The sequence below is a fragment of the Rana temporaria genome, chromosome 6, assembly GCF_905171775.1.
Source record: "Rana temporaria chromosome 6, aRanTem1.1, whole genome shotgun sequence".
NCBI classification, from domain to species: Eukaryota; Metazoa; Chordata; class Amphibia; order Anura; family Ranidae; genus Rana; species Rana temporaria.
In genome coordinates, this window is record NC_053494.1 from 223802638 (window position 1) to 223816049 (window position 13412).

The window sequence follows — 13412 nt, forward strand, 5'->3', positions numbered from 1 at the left end:
AGGGGGCCGGGGGGACATGGAGATGAGGGCCGGGGGAACATGGAGGAGAGGGCCAGAGAGAGGGCAGGGGGACATGGAGGAGAGGGCCGGGGGACATGGAGGAGAGGGCCAGAGAGAGGGCCGGGGGAACATGGAGGAGAGGGCCAGAGAGAGGGCCGGGGGACATGGAGGAGAGGGCCAGAGAGAGGGCTGGGGGACATGGAGGAGAGGGCTAGAGAGAGGGCCTGGGGAACATGGAGGAGAGGGCCAGAGAGAGGGCCGGGGGACATGGAGGAGAGGGCCAGAGAGAGAGCCAGAGAGAGGGCCGGGGGACATGGAGGAGAGGGCCGGGGGAACATGGAGGAGAGGGCCAGAGAGAGGGCCGGGGGACATGGAGGAGAGGGCCAGAGAGAGGGCCGGGGGACATGGAGGAGAGGGCCAGAGAGAGAGCCGGGGGACATGGAGGAGAGTGCCAGAGAGAGAGCCGGGGGACATGGAGGAGAGGGCCGGGGGACATGGAGGCGAGGGCCAGAGAGAGGGCCGGGGACATGGAGGAGAGTGCCAGAGAGAGGGCCGGGGGACATGGAGGAGAGGGCCAGAGAGAGGGCCGGGGGACATGGAGGAGAGGGCTGGGGGACATGGAGGAGAGGGCCAGAGAGAGGGCCGGGGGAACATGGAGGAGAGTGCCAGAGAGAGGGCCGGGGGAACATGGAGGAGAGGGCTAGAGAGAGGGCCGGGGGAACATGGAGGAGAGGGCCAGAGAGAGGGCCGGGGGAACATGGAGGAGAGGGCCAGAGAGAGGGCCGGGGGACATGGAGGAGAGGGCCAGAGAGAGGGCCGGGGGAACATGGAGGAGAGGGCCAGAGAGAGGGCCGGGGGAGCATGGAGGAGAGGGCCAGAGAGAGGGCCGGGGGACATGGAGGAGAGGGTCAGAGAGAGGGCCGTGGGACATGGAGGAGAGTGCCAGAGAGAGGGCCGGGGGACATGGAGGAGAGGGCCAGAGAGATTGCTGGGGGACATGGAGGAGAGTGCCAGAGAGAGGGCCGGGGGACATGAAGGAGAGGGCCTGGGGGACATGGAGGAGAGGGCCAGAGAGATTGCTGGGGGACATGGAGGAGAGGGCCAGAGAGAGGGCCGGGGGACATGGAGGAGAGGGCCGGGGGACATGGAGGAGAGGGCCAGAGAGAGGGCCGGGGGACATGGAGGAGAGGGCCAGAGAGAGGGCCGGGGGACATGGAGGAGAGGGCCGGGGGACATGGAGGAGAGGGCCAGAGAGAGTGCCGGGGGACATGGAGGAGAGTGCCAGAGAGAGGGCTGGGGGACATGGAGGAGAGTGCCAGAGAGAGGGATGGGGGAACATGGAGGAGAGGGCCAGAGAGAGGTGTAACGGACGTATGAACTATTCTGCCAGGACATCCTATAATACTCCTACAGTGAGGACTACAAGGAACTGCATGGCTCGTTAGAATTGGATTTACCACATTGTATTCTGAGCTCAAAGGGTTAATTATACAAGGGACTTTTTCACTGCTGAATGCTAATATTCCCTTTACATAGCTAATGGACTCTCCTTTGTGTAGTAACAGCCTCCTGCCAGGTGTATGCTAACGTGATGATCTGTGAGTGTGTATTGTTCTAAAGGTTAATTGAATTCTATTGAGAAAGGAATGTGCCCGGCCAGGTCATGTTAAGTGGGTCTCGGTGCCGGAACGTCTAGAGACTGATTGATTCAAGGAGATCATTGTGTTTGAGTTCTGGTAATGAAGAAATGTTTATAATTAGCTCAAAGAAGGTGATTGAAGCTTCCCCACGTTGTGATGTGTGGGTGGGGACAGTTTGATTGTTCATGTGCCTTGAATACTGTATAAAATCTCAGAGTGAACCATTAAAAAGTCAGTCCTGCTTGACTCTGCAAACGTAGCCTCGTCTCGTTTCTTGGAAGGGCGTTCGATGGGATATACCGGCGGTACCTGCATATCGCAGCTTGCCAGGGAAAAGGACTTCTCCAACGGCTGAGACCCTCTCACTACATGGGTAGCCGTTACAAGAGGGATGGGGGAACATGGAGGAGAGGGCCGGGGGACATGGAGGAGAGGGCTGGGGGGTCATGGAGGAGAGAGCCAGAGAGAGGGCCGGGGGACATGGGAGGAGAGGGCTGGGGGGTCATGGAGGAGAGAGCGGGCCGGGGGACATGGAGGAGAGGGCTGGGGGGTCATGGAGGAGAGAGCCAGAGAGAGGGCCAGGGGACATGGAGGAGAGTGCCAGAGAGAGGGCCGGGGGACATGGAAGGAGAGTGCCAGAGAGAGGGCCGGGGGAACATGGAGGAGAGTGCCAGAGAGAGGGCTGGGGGAACATGGAGGAGAGGGCCAGAGAGAGGGCCGGGGGACATGGAGGAGAGTGCCAGAGAGAGGACCGGGGGGACATGGAGGAGAGGGCCAGAGAGAGGGCCGGGGGAACATGGAGGAGAGTGCCGGGGGACATGGAGGAGAGGGCCAGAAAGAGGGCCGGGGGACATGGAGGAGAGGGCCGGGGGACATGGAGGAGAGGGCCAGAAAGAGGGCCGGGGGAACATGGAGGAGAGGGCCGGGGGACATGGAGGAGAGGGCCAGGGGACATGGAGGAGGGGGCCAGAATGAGGGCCGGGGGAACATGGAGGAGAGGGCCAGAGAGAGGGCTGGGGGAACATGGAGGAGAGGGCCAGAGAGAGGGCCGGGGGACATGGAGGAGAGGGCCAGAGAGAGGGCCGAGGGAACATGGAGGAGAGGGCCAGAGAGAGGGCCAGGGGAACATGGAGGAGAGGGCCAGAGAGAGGGCCGGGGGACATGGAGGAGAGGGCCGGGGGAACATGGAGGAGAGGGCCAGAGAGAGGGCCGGGGGAACATGGTGGAGAGGGCCGGGGGACATGGAGGAGAGGGCCAGAGAGAGGGCCGGGGGACATGGAGGAGAGGGCCAGAGAGAGGGCCGGGGGACATGGAGGAGAGGGCCAGAGAGAGGGCCGGGGGACATGGAGGAGAGAGCCAGAGAGAGGGCTGGGGGACATGGAGGAGAGGGCCGGGGGAACATGGAGGAGAGGGCCAGAGAGAGGGCTGGGGGACATGGAGGAGAGGGCCGGGGGAACATGGAGGAGAGGGCCAGAGAGAGAGCTGGGGGACATGGAGGAGAGGGCCAGAGAGAGGGCCGGGGAAACATGGGGGACATGGAGGAGAGGGCCGGGGGAACATGGAGGAGAGGGCCAGAGAGAGGGCCGGGGGAACATGGTGGAGAGGGCCGGGGGACATGGAGGAGAGGGCCAGAGAGAGGGCCGGGGGACATGGAGGAGAGGGCCGGGGGACATGGAGGAGAGGGCCAAAGAGAGGGCCGGGGGACATGGAGGAGAGGGCCAGAGAGAGGGCCGGGGGACATGGAGGAGAGAGCCAGAGAGAGGGCTGGGGGACATGGAGGAGAGGGCCGGGGGAACATGGAGGAGAGGGCCAGAGAGAGGGCTGGGGGACATGGAGGAGAGGGCTGGGGGACATGGAGGAGAGGGCCAGAGAGAGAGCCGGGGGACATGGAGGAGAGTGCCAGAGAGAGAGCCGGGGGACATGGAGGAGAGGGCCAGAGAGAGGGCCGGGGAAACATGGGGGACTAATATGGGATGTCTGGGTGTATTATATATAGACTGATGGGGGATGTCCGGGAGCTTCTCATACATGTAGATCTCATTGATGTCAGATTGTACGGTGTGTGGGGTTGAGGTTTGATGGATTGTTCAGTCTTCCATCTCTCGCCCTCTGTATATGAAGAGGACTTGTCTCCGGCCTTCTTCCTGGAGCTTCTCTCCTCCCTTACCTGGATCCTCTCCTCCCTTGCCTGGATTCTCTCCTCCCTTACCTGGATTCTCTCCTCCCTTACCTGGATCCTCTCCTCCCTTACCTGGATCCTCTCCTCCCTTACCTGGATCCTCTCCTCCCTTACCTGGATTCTCTCCTCCCTTACCTGGATCCTCTCCTCCCTTACCTGGATCCTCTCCTCCCTTGCCTGGATTCTCTCCTCCCTTACCTGGATTCTCTCCTCCCTTACCTGGATTCTCTCCTCCCTTACCTGGATCCTCTCCTCCTTTACCTGGATCTTCTCCTCCTTTACCTGGATCCTCTCATCCCTTACCTGGATCCTCTCCTCCCTTACCTGGATCCTCTCCTCCTTTACCTGGATCCTCTCCTCCCTTACCTGGATTCTCTCCTCCTCATGGCGAGGGGTGAAGCGGGTGAGGTCATGGCGAGGAGTGAAGCGGGGGAGGTCATGGCGGGTAGTGAAGCGGGGGAGGTCATGGCGGGGAATGAAGCGGGGGAGGTCATGGCGGGGATTGAAGCGGGGGAGGTCATGGCGGGGAATGAAGCGGGGGAGGTCATGGCGGGGAGTGAAGCGGGTGAGGTCATGGCAGGAAGTGAAGCAGGAGAGGTCATGGCGAAGAGTGAAGCGTGTGAGGTCATGGCGAGGAGTGAAGCAGGGGAGATCATGGCGGGGAATGAAGCGGGGGAGATCATGGCGGGGGAGGTCATGGCGGGGAGTGAAGCGGGGGAGGTCATGGCGGGGAATGAAGCGGGGGAGGTCATGGTGGGGAATGAAGTGGGGGAGGTCATGGCGGGGAGTGAAGCGGGGGAGGTCATGGCGGGGAATGAAGCGGGGGAGGTCATGGCGGGGAATGAAGCGGGGGAGGTCATGGTGGGGAATGAAGTGGGGGAGGTCATGGCGGGGAGTGAAGCGGGGGAGGTCATGGCGGAAAATGAAGCGGGGGAGGTCATGGCGGGGAGTGAAGCGGGGGAGGTCATGGCGGGGAGTGAAGCGGGGGAGGTCATGGCGGGGAGTGAAGCGGTGGAGGTCATGGCGGGGAGTGAAGCGGGGGAGGTCATGGCGGAGAGTGAAGCGGGGGAGGTCAGGGGGGGAGTGAAGCGGGGGAGGTCATGGCGGAGAATGAAGCGGGGGAGGTCATGGCGGGGAGTGAAGGAGTGAAGCAGGGGAGATCATGGCGGGGAATGAAGCGGGGGAGATCATGGCGGGGAGTGAAGCGGGGGAGGTCATGGCGGGGAGTGAAGCGGGGGAGGTCATGGCGGGGAATGAAGCGGGGGAGGTCATGGCGGGGATTGAAGCGGGGGAGGTCATGGTGGGGAATGAAGTGGGGGAGGTCATGGCGGGGAGTGAAGCGGGGGAGGTCATGGCGGAAAATGAAGCGGGGGAGGTCATGGCGGGTAGTGAAGCGGGGGAGGTCATGGCGGGGAATGAAGCGGGGGAGGTCATGGCGGGGATTGAAGCGGGGGAGGTCATGGTGGGGAATGAAGTGGGGGAGGTCATGGCGGGGAGTGAAGCGGGGGAGGTCATGGCGGGGAGTGAAGCGGGGGAGGTCATGGCGGGGAGTGAAGCGGGGGAGGTCAGGGGGGTAATTACATTTCAGGTCACGTCTCATGTGAGATCGGATCGGATGAAATGCAGGAATAATCGGCTGTAAATGAACGACTCGCGGGATTAGGGTGATCCATTTATTGATTGGCTGTTATTTTATTCCTTCGTTGCTCTCAGGCCCAGAAACACTTCGCAAATCATCCGCCGCTCAGGATGGAGCCCTTTATATAATATATAGAGGGGGGGAAGGGAGCCCTTTATATAATATATAGAGGGGGGAAGGGAGCCCTTTATATAATATATAGAGGGGGGAAGGGAGCCAAGAGCTGGACTGCTGGGACTCTAATCGGGGGGGGGGGGGGGGACAGAAATAAGACGCAGATCCTATACATAAAGAGATCTCCGATGATTCTGGAATTACTTCTGAGATAAACATCTTTTTGTAGACGGGTTCTCTTTATGTCCTTTGATTCTCCTCCCCCAATCGGCCTCCATCCTCTCTCCATCCCCCATGACTTTCCATTGGAGGCCGCAGACTCTCCTCCTGTCTGTAGAGGACCAGAGAAAGGTGGGGGCCAGACATAGGAGGGGCAGTTGTGGGCGGGGCAGTGCTGGGCGGGGCAGACTCTGAATACACAAGTATATACAGGTGTGTGACAGATAACTCATGGGCGTGTCTTGTGTCTGCAGGAAATGGGAGGGGGCAGTCCGCCCCAGAAGAACTGGAAAGGAATCGCCATTGCGCTGTTGGTCATTCTCATCGTCTGCTCCCTCATTACGTTGTCGGTCATCTTACTAACTCCAGGTGGGTCTGTCCTTCTCTTCGGTGTGTCCGGGTGGGGGATGGGTGGTGATCAGAACTTAAACCGTCTCATTGTGAGTTTTGTGTTTCCTGTGTCTGGAAATATTCCTCTGATTAACGCAATCTTTTATACAGCCAGCAGGGGGAGCTCTGTTATTCTTTTTACACATTTCAAATATTTCAGCTGTGCTGAGAAAAGTTTACTGGAGTCATCAGAGAAGTGACCCCACCCCATTCACAGCAAGGACCCCACCCACTCAGAGCAGCGACTCCACCCCATTGAGAGCAAAGACCCCACCCATTCAGAGCAGCGACTCCACCCCATTCACAGCAAGGACCCCACCCACTCAGAGCAGTGACTCCACCCCATTGAGAGCAAAGACCCCACCCACTCAGAGCAGCGACTCCACCCCATTCACAGCAAGGACCCCACCCACTCAGAGCAGCGACTCCACCCCATTGAGAGCAAAGACCCCACCCACTCACAGAAGTGACTCCACCCCATTCACAGAAAGGACCCACCCACTCAGAGCAGCGACTCCGCCCCATTGAGAGCAAAGACCCCACCCACTCACAGAAGTGACTCCACCCCATTCACAGCAAGGACCCACCCACTCAGAGCAGCGACTCCGCCCCATTGAGAGCAAAGACCCCACCCACTCACAGAAGTGACTCCACCCCACTCACAGCAAGGACCCACCCACTCAGGGCAGCGACTCCACCCCATTGAGAGCAAAGACCCCACCCACTCACAGAAGTTACTCCACCCCATTCACAGCAAGGACCCCACCCACTCAGGGCAGCGACTCCACCCCATTGAGAGCAAAGACCCCACCCACTCACAGCAGTGACTGTACCCCACTCACAGCAAGGACCCACCCACTCAGAGCAGCGACTCCACCCCATTCACAGCAAGGACCCACCCACTCAGAGCAGCGACTCCACCCCATTGAGAGCAAAGACCCCACCCACTCACAGAAGTTACTCCACCCCATTCACAGCAAGGACCCACCCACTCAGGGCAGCGACTCCACCCCATTGAGAGCAAAGACCCCACCCACTCACAGAAGTTACTCCACCCCATTCACAGCAAGGACCCACCCACTCAGGGCAGCGACTCCACCCCATTGAGAGCAAAGACCCCACCCACTCAGAGCAGCGACTCCACCCCATTCACAGCAAGGACCCCACCCACTCAGAGCAGCGACTCCACCCCATTGAGAGCAAAGACCCCACCCACTCAGAGCAGCGACTCCACCCCATTCACAGCAAGGACCCCACCCACTCAGAGCAGTGACTCCACCCCATTGAGAGCAAAGACCCCACACACTCACAGAAGTGACTCCACCCCATTCACAGCAAGGACCCACCCACTCAGAGCAGCGACTCCACCCCATTGAGAGCAAAGACCCCACCCACTCACAGAAGTGACTCCACCCCACTCACAGCAAGGACCCACCCACTCAGGGCAGCGACTCCACCCCATTGAGAGCAAAGACCCCACCCACTCACAGAAGTTACTCCACCCCATTCACAGCAAGGACCCCACCCACTCAGGGCAGCGACTCCACCCCATTGAGAGCAAAGACCCCACCCACTCACAGCAGTGACTGTACCCCACTCACAGCAAGGACCCCACCCACTCAGAGCAGCGACTCCACCCCATTGAGAGCAAAGACCCCACCCACTCACAGAAGTTACTCCACCCCATTCACAGCAAGGACCCACCCACTCAGGGCAGCGACTCCACCCCATTGAGAGCAAAGACCCCACCCACTCACAGCAGTGACTGTACCCCACTCACAGCAAGGACCCCACCCACTCAGAGCAGCGACTCCACCCCATTGAGAGCAAAGACCCCACCCACTCACAGAAGTGACTCCACCCCATTCACAGCAAGGACCTCACCCACTCAGAGCAGCGACTACACCCCATTGAGAGCAAAGACCCCACCCACTCACAGAAGTGACTCCACCCCATTCACAGCAAGGACCCCACCCACTCAGAGCAGCGACTCCACCCCATTGAGAGCAAAGACCCCACCCACTCACAGAAGTGACTCCACCCCACTCACAGCAAGGACCCCACCCACTCAGAGCAGCGACTCCACCCCATTGAGAGCAAAGGCCCCACCCACTCACAGAAGTGACTCCACCCCATTCACAGCAAGGACCCCACCCACTCACAGAAGTGACTCCACCCCATTTACAGCAAGGACCCCACCCACTCAGAGCAGCGACTCCACCCCATTGAGAGCAAAGACCCCACCCACTCACAGCAGTGACCCCACCCCATTCACAGCAAGGACCCCACCCACTCAGAGCAGCGACTCCACCCCATTGAGAGCAAAGACCCCACCCACTCACAGAAGTGACTCCACCCCATTCACAGCAAGGACCCCACCCACTCAGAGCAGCGACTTCACCCCATTGAGAGCAAAGACCCCACCCATTCACAGCAGTGACCCCACCCCATTCACAGCAAGGACCCCACCCACTCAGAGCAGCGACTCCACCCCATTGAGAGCAAAGACCCCACCCACTCACAGCAGTGACTCCACCCCATTCACATCAAGGACCCCACCCACTCAGAGCAGTGGCCTCACTTACTCATTAGAAACACTGAGTCATCAGATCAGTGGATCCACCCACTCAGAGAAGTGACCCCAGCCACTCACATCAAGGACCCCACCCACTCAAAGCAGTGACTCACATGACACACTAAAACATCAGAGTAGTTTCTCCACCCACTCGCAGCAAAGACCCCACCCACTCACAGCAGGGACTCCACCCTGATCAGCAGCTCAATTAGAAGGTTTCGTCAGACAAATGGCGCTGCAAAGAAAGCTTTGACTGCTGTGCTCTTTAGCTAACCTTTAGCACTCTGGGATTCCTTTGTCATGTATTATCATTCCTTTTTGTTGTTTAATGAAGACTGCAGATATAAATCAGATAAAAACTTGGAACTGCAGCAGTTCTTCAATGTAAACCATCCCCGGGTAGTTCACAGCGCAAAACTACAGAACACTGCCCAGAAATCGTCGTCTAAGACCAAAACTAGAAGACGATTAGACAGGTCCTCTTTACTGATGGAGGAATTCTCTGCAGCAGCTCATTCACACCGCTGTGGCTGCATTGTGTCTACCTGTCCTTCCAATGTCAGACAATATACTGGCCCTGGGGCCCGTCCTGCTGCCAGGGGCCCAAATGTACAGACAGACCCCCACCAAATGGGTATGATCCCCTCCCCCCACTGTACAGAAAGACCCCCACCCAATGGGTACAATCCCCTTCCCCCATTGTACAGAAAGACCCTCACCCAATGGGTATGATCCCCTCCCCCCACTGTACAGAAAGACCCCCACCCAATGGGTAAGATCCCCTCCCCCCACTGTACAGAAAGACCCTCACCCAATGGGTACGATCCCCTCCCCCAATTATACAGACAGACCTCCACCCAATGGATACAATCCTCTCCCTCCATTGTACATAAGGACCCCCACCCAATGGGTAAGATCCCCTCCCCCCACTGCACAGAAGGACCCCCACCCAATGGGTATGATCCCCTCCCCCTACTGTACAGAAAGACCCCCACCCAATGGGTAAGATCCCCTCCCCCCACTGTACAGAAAGACCCCCACCCAATGGGTAAGATCCCCTCCCTCCATTGTACAGAAAGACCCTCACCCAATGGGTACAATCCCCTCCCTCCATTGTACATAAGGACCCCCACCCAATGGGTAAGCTCCCCTTCCTCCATTGTACAGACAGACCCCCACCCAATGGGTAAGCTCCCCTTCCTCCATTGTACAGACAGACCCCCACCCAATGGGTAAGATCCCCTTCCTCCATTGTACAGACAGACCCCCACCCAATGGGTAAGATCCCCTTCCTCCATTGTACAGACAGACCCCCACCCAATGGGTAAGCTCCCCTTCCTCCATTGTACAGACAGACCCCCACCCAATGGGTAAGATCCCCTCCCCCCACTGTACAGAAGGACCCCCACCCAATGGGTAAGCTCCCCTCCTTCCATTGTACAGACAGACCCTCACCCAATGGGTACAATCCCCTCCCCCCACTGTACAGAAAGACCCCCACCCAATGGGTATGATCCCCTCCCCCTACTGTACAGAAAGACCCCCACCCAATGGGTACAATCCCCTTCCCCCATTGTACAGAAAGACCCCCACCCAATGGGTACAATCCCCTTCCTCCACTGTACAGACAGACCCTCACCCAATGGGTACGATCCCCTCCCCCCACTCTACAGAAAGACCCCCACCCAATGGGTACAATCCCCTTCCTCCATTGTACAGACAGACCCTCACCCAATGGGTACGATCCCCTCCCCCCACTGTACAGAAAGACCCCCCACCCAATGGGTACGATCCCCTCCTACCATGCACTAATGTGAGGGAGAGCAAAAGTGAATTTTGAGGCTGAATCACTCCACATTATCTGCAGCTACAGAGATCAGTGGATGCTTCTAAAGTGAGGAGGGCTCAGATCCATTATCACATTGTGGTTACTGTCCTTTCCCTGGACTTTCTGGCCCTCTGACAGGAGATGGATTTCCCATCACAGTCCTTTAATAAAAACACACACAAAAAAAAAAAAGATGGTTCCAGCAAGTATTGGAGGACATAAGCAGAAAAGGCCCATCCCCCAGAGTGTCTACCGATAGGCAAACACCGGCTCCTTGTCATTTCTGGTGATACTCCGGCTTTGGTCTTCCTTTCTGTCCTCCTTTCATTGGAATAAAGACGTAGTTCTCCCTTCTTCTTCCCTTGATCTGGTCCACCAGCGGGAGGTCATCCCTTGATCTGGTCCACCAGCGGGAGGTCATCCCTTGATCTGGTCCTCCAGCGGGAGGTCATCCCTTGATCTGGTCCACCAGCGGGAGGTCATCCCTTGATCTGGTCCACCAGCGGGAGGTCATCCCTTGATCTGGTCCACCAGCGGGAGATCTTCCCTTGATCTGGTCCACCAGCGGGAGATCTTCCCTTGATCTGGTCCACCAGCGGGAGGTCTTCCCTTGATCTGGTCCACCAGCGGGAGGTCTTCCCTTGATCTTGTCCTCCAGCGGGAGGTCTTTCCTTGATCTGGTCCACCAGCGGGAGGTCTTCCCTTGATCTGGTCCACCAGCGGGAGGTCATCCCTTGATCTGGTCCACCAGCGGGAGGTCTTCCCTTGATCTGGTCCTCCAGTGGGAGGTCATCCCTTGATCTGGTCCACCAGCGGGAGGTCTTCCCTTGATCTGGTCCTCCAGTGGGAGGTCTTCCCTTGATCTGGTCCTCCAGTGGGAGGTCTTCCCTTGATCTTGTCCACCAGCGGGAGGTCATCCCTTGATCTGGTCCACCAGCGGGAGGTCATCCCTTAATCTGGTCCACCAGCGGGAGGTCATCCCTTGATCTGGTCCTCCAGTGAGAGGTCATCCCTTGATCTGGTCCTCCAGTGGGAGGTCATCCCTTGATCTGGTCCACCAGCGGGAGGTCTTCCCTTGATCTGGTCCTCCAGCGGGAGGTCTTCCCTTGATCTGGTCCTCCAGCGGGAGGTCATCCACGACTCTCACAAAGTTGTGCCTGCCCTGAAAGTCGGCCTTAATGCTTTGGATCCTTTCAGCAGGTTATCTTTTTCGTCTCTTCTAGGAAGATCGGCTCACGTTAGATAAGTCGGACAATCTCTATTGGTGTCTAAGAGCCCAATTTCCTGACAGGGTCCATTCTACCAGCACAGGGGCCCTACTTGGCCCTTCACACCTCTGGCCTCAGTGTACCGGATCTCCAAAGCTTCCACTCGATCTTCTCTTATCACTTTCTCAGCATTTGATAAGTTGAGTGTCACATTGGCGGACGTTTCTTTTGGTAGGAGGGTTCTGCAGGCAGCTTTATGTTCCTCCATTTTTCTTTCTTTGGGTTATGGGTTTTGCCCCATTTGGTGTTTTAATGCTGGGAGTTCTCGCCCGCTGCTCTTTATTCTGGAATGCTTCTGGACACCCCCGAGGTTAGGAAAGGAGAAAGAAGGGCAAATGGCTGTGTCCTCTATTGGACATAAAAGTAAATAGGTCCACTTGGGGACTGACCTCTTTTTGCATCGCGTACAAACTTCCTGCAGTATATCGATAGGATGTAAAATATTTAGCAGTGTGCCCCCCAGTGGACTCCCAGGGAGAAAATGTTTTTTTTCTATTTTTTAGGCAGGATTCGACCTTTAATGGTCCATTGGAGATGTTGGAGTTGGCTAGACTGGAGCATACACTGACCAATGTGCAAGGAGTTATGTTTGTAATTATTTTCTAGGTCCAACCACAAGTGAGATATATATATATATATATATATATATATATATATATATATATATATATATATATATATTATACACAGGGCTTTATTCTCAAACAATAGGTGCTGGAACTCAACCACGACCCCCCCAAAGCCCCTCCACTCACACACCCCTTCCAAATCACATCAAATAGTGGGTGTGGTCAGTCAAATTTCATGAACAGTAGGAGGGTCCTAAAGGGACATTAAATACCAGGATTGCATTACACACAGAGTGCCGAGTTCAGGGGGTTGCACGCAGAGTGCAGAGTTTAGGGGGGTTACACACAGAGTGCCGAGTTTAGGGGGGTTACACACAGAGTGCCGAGTTTAGGGGGGGGTTACACACAGAGTGCCGAGTTTAGGGGGGTTACACACAGAGTGCCGAGTTTAGGGGGGGTTACACACAGAGTGCCGAGTTTAGGGGGGTTACACAGAAACCCGACTTCTATGTTTACAAGTGATTGCAGGGAGGAGGCACCAAAGAGTCTGAGACGGAGGTGGTGGAACCGAGTTGAAGAAACCCCCTGAAGAAAAGCCCTGTGTATATATATATACTGTAACTTGCTGACAACACCTTGAACATGCGTGAGAGACTCTGAGCCGCGTTCTCCGTATTCTCCAGGAGCTCCAGGCAAGCTGTGTTAATATTCATCGGATTATTCCTAATCTTCCTGCAGAACATTTCCGATGATTTCCGGCTCGGAGAGGCTGTGGTGGAGCTTCCAGTTGTCTGCTGTGATGAGTAGACTGAGGCTAATAGAGAAGAAGAGCGCCGGATTCATGGCACGCCGATCGGCTCTATGTGATGATCAACAAACGTTTTCCAAGAGAGAGAAGGGAACGTTTTCCCAGAGAAGATCCCAGAATCCTCTCCTAATGGTGATCAGTGTGATGATCCCGTCACATCCAATCCGAAGGATTCTGTCCAAC

At 57.1% G+C, this 13412-nt stretch overlaps 1 protein-coding gene across 1 annotated transcript in view; it reads left to right on the top strand.

The window, feature by feature from the left end:
* The first annotated feature begins 6022 nt into the window (after positions 1 to 6022).
* The window catches only part of DPP10 (dipeptidyl peptidase like 10), a 122329-nt gene continuing 114939 nt past the window's right edge, over positions 6023 to 13412 (top strand). Inside the window, 1 exon segment of the mRNA XM_040358357.1 lies at positions 6023 to 6160. Coding sequence (XP_040214291.1) covers positions 6049 to 6160 — 112 coding nt within the window. The 5' untranslated portion in view covers positions 6023 to 6048.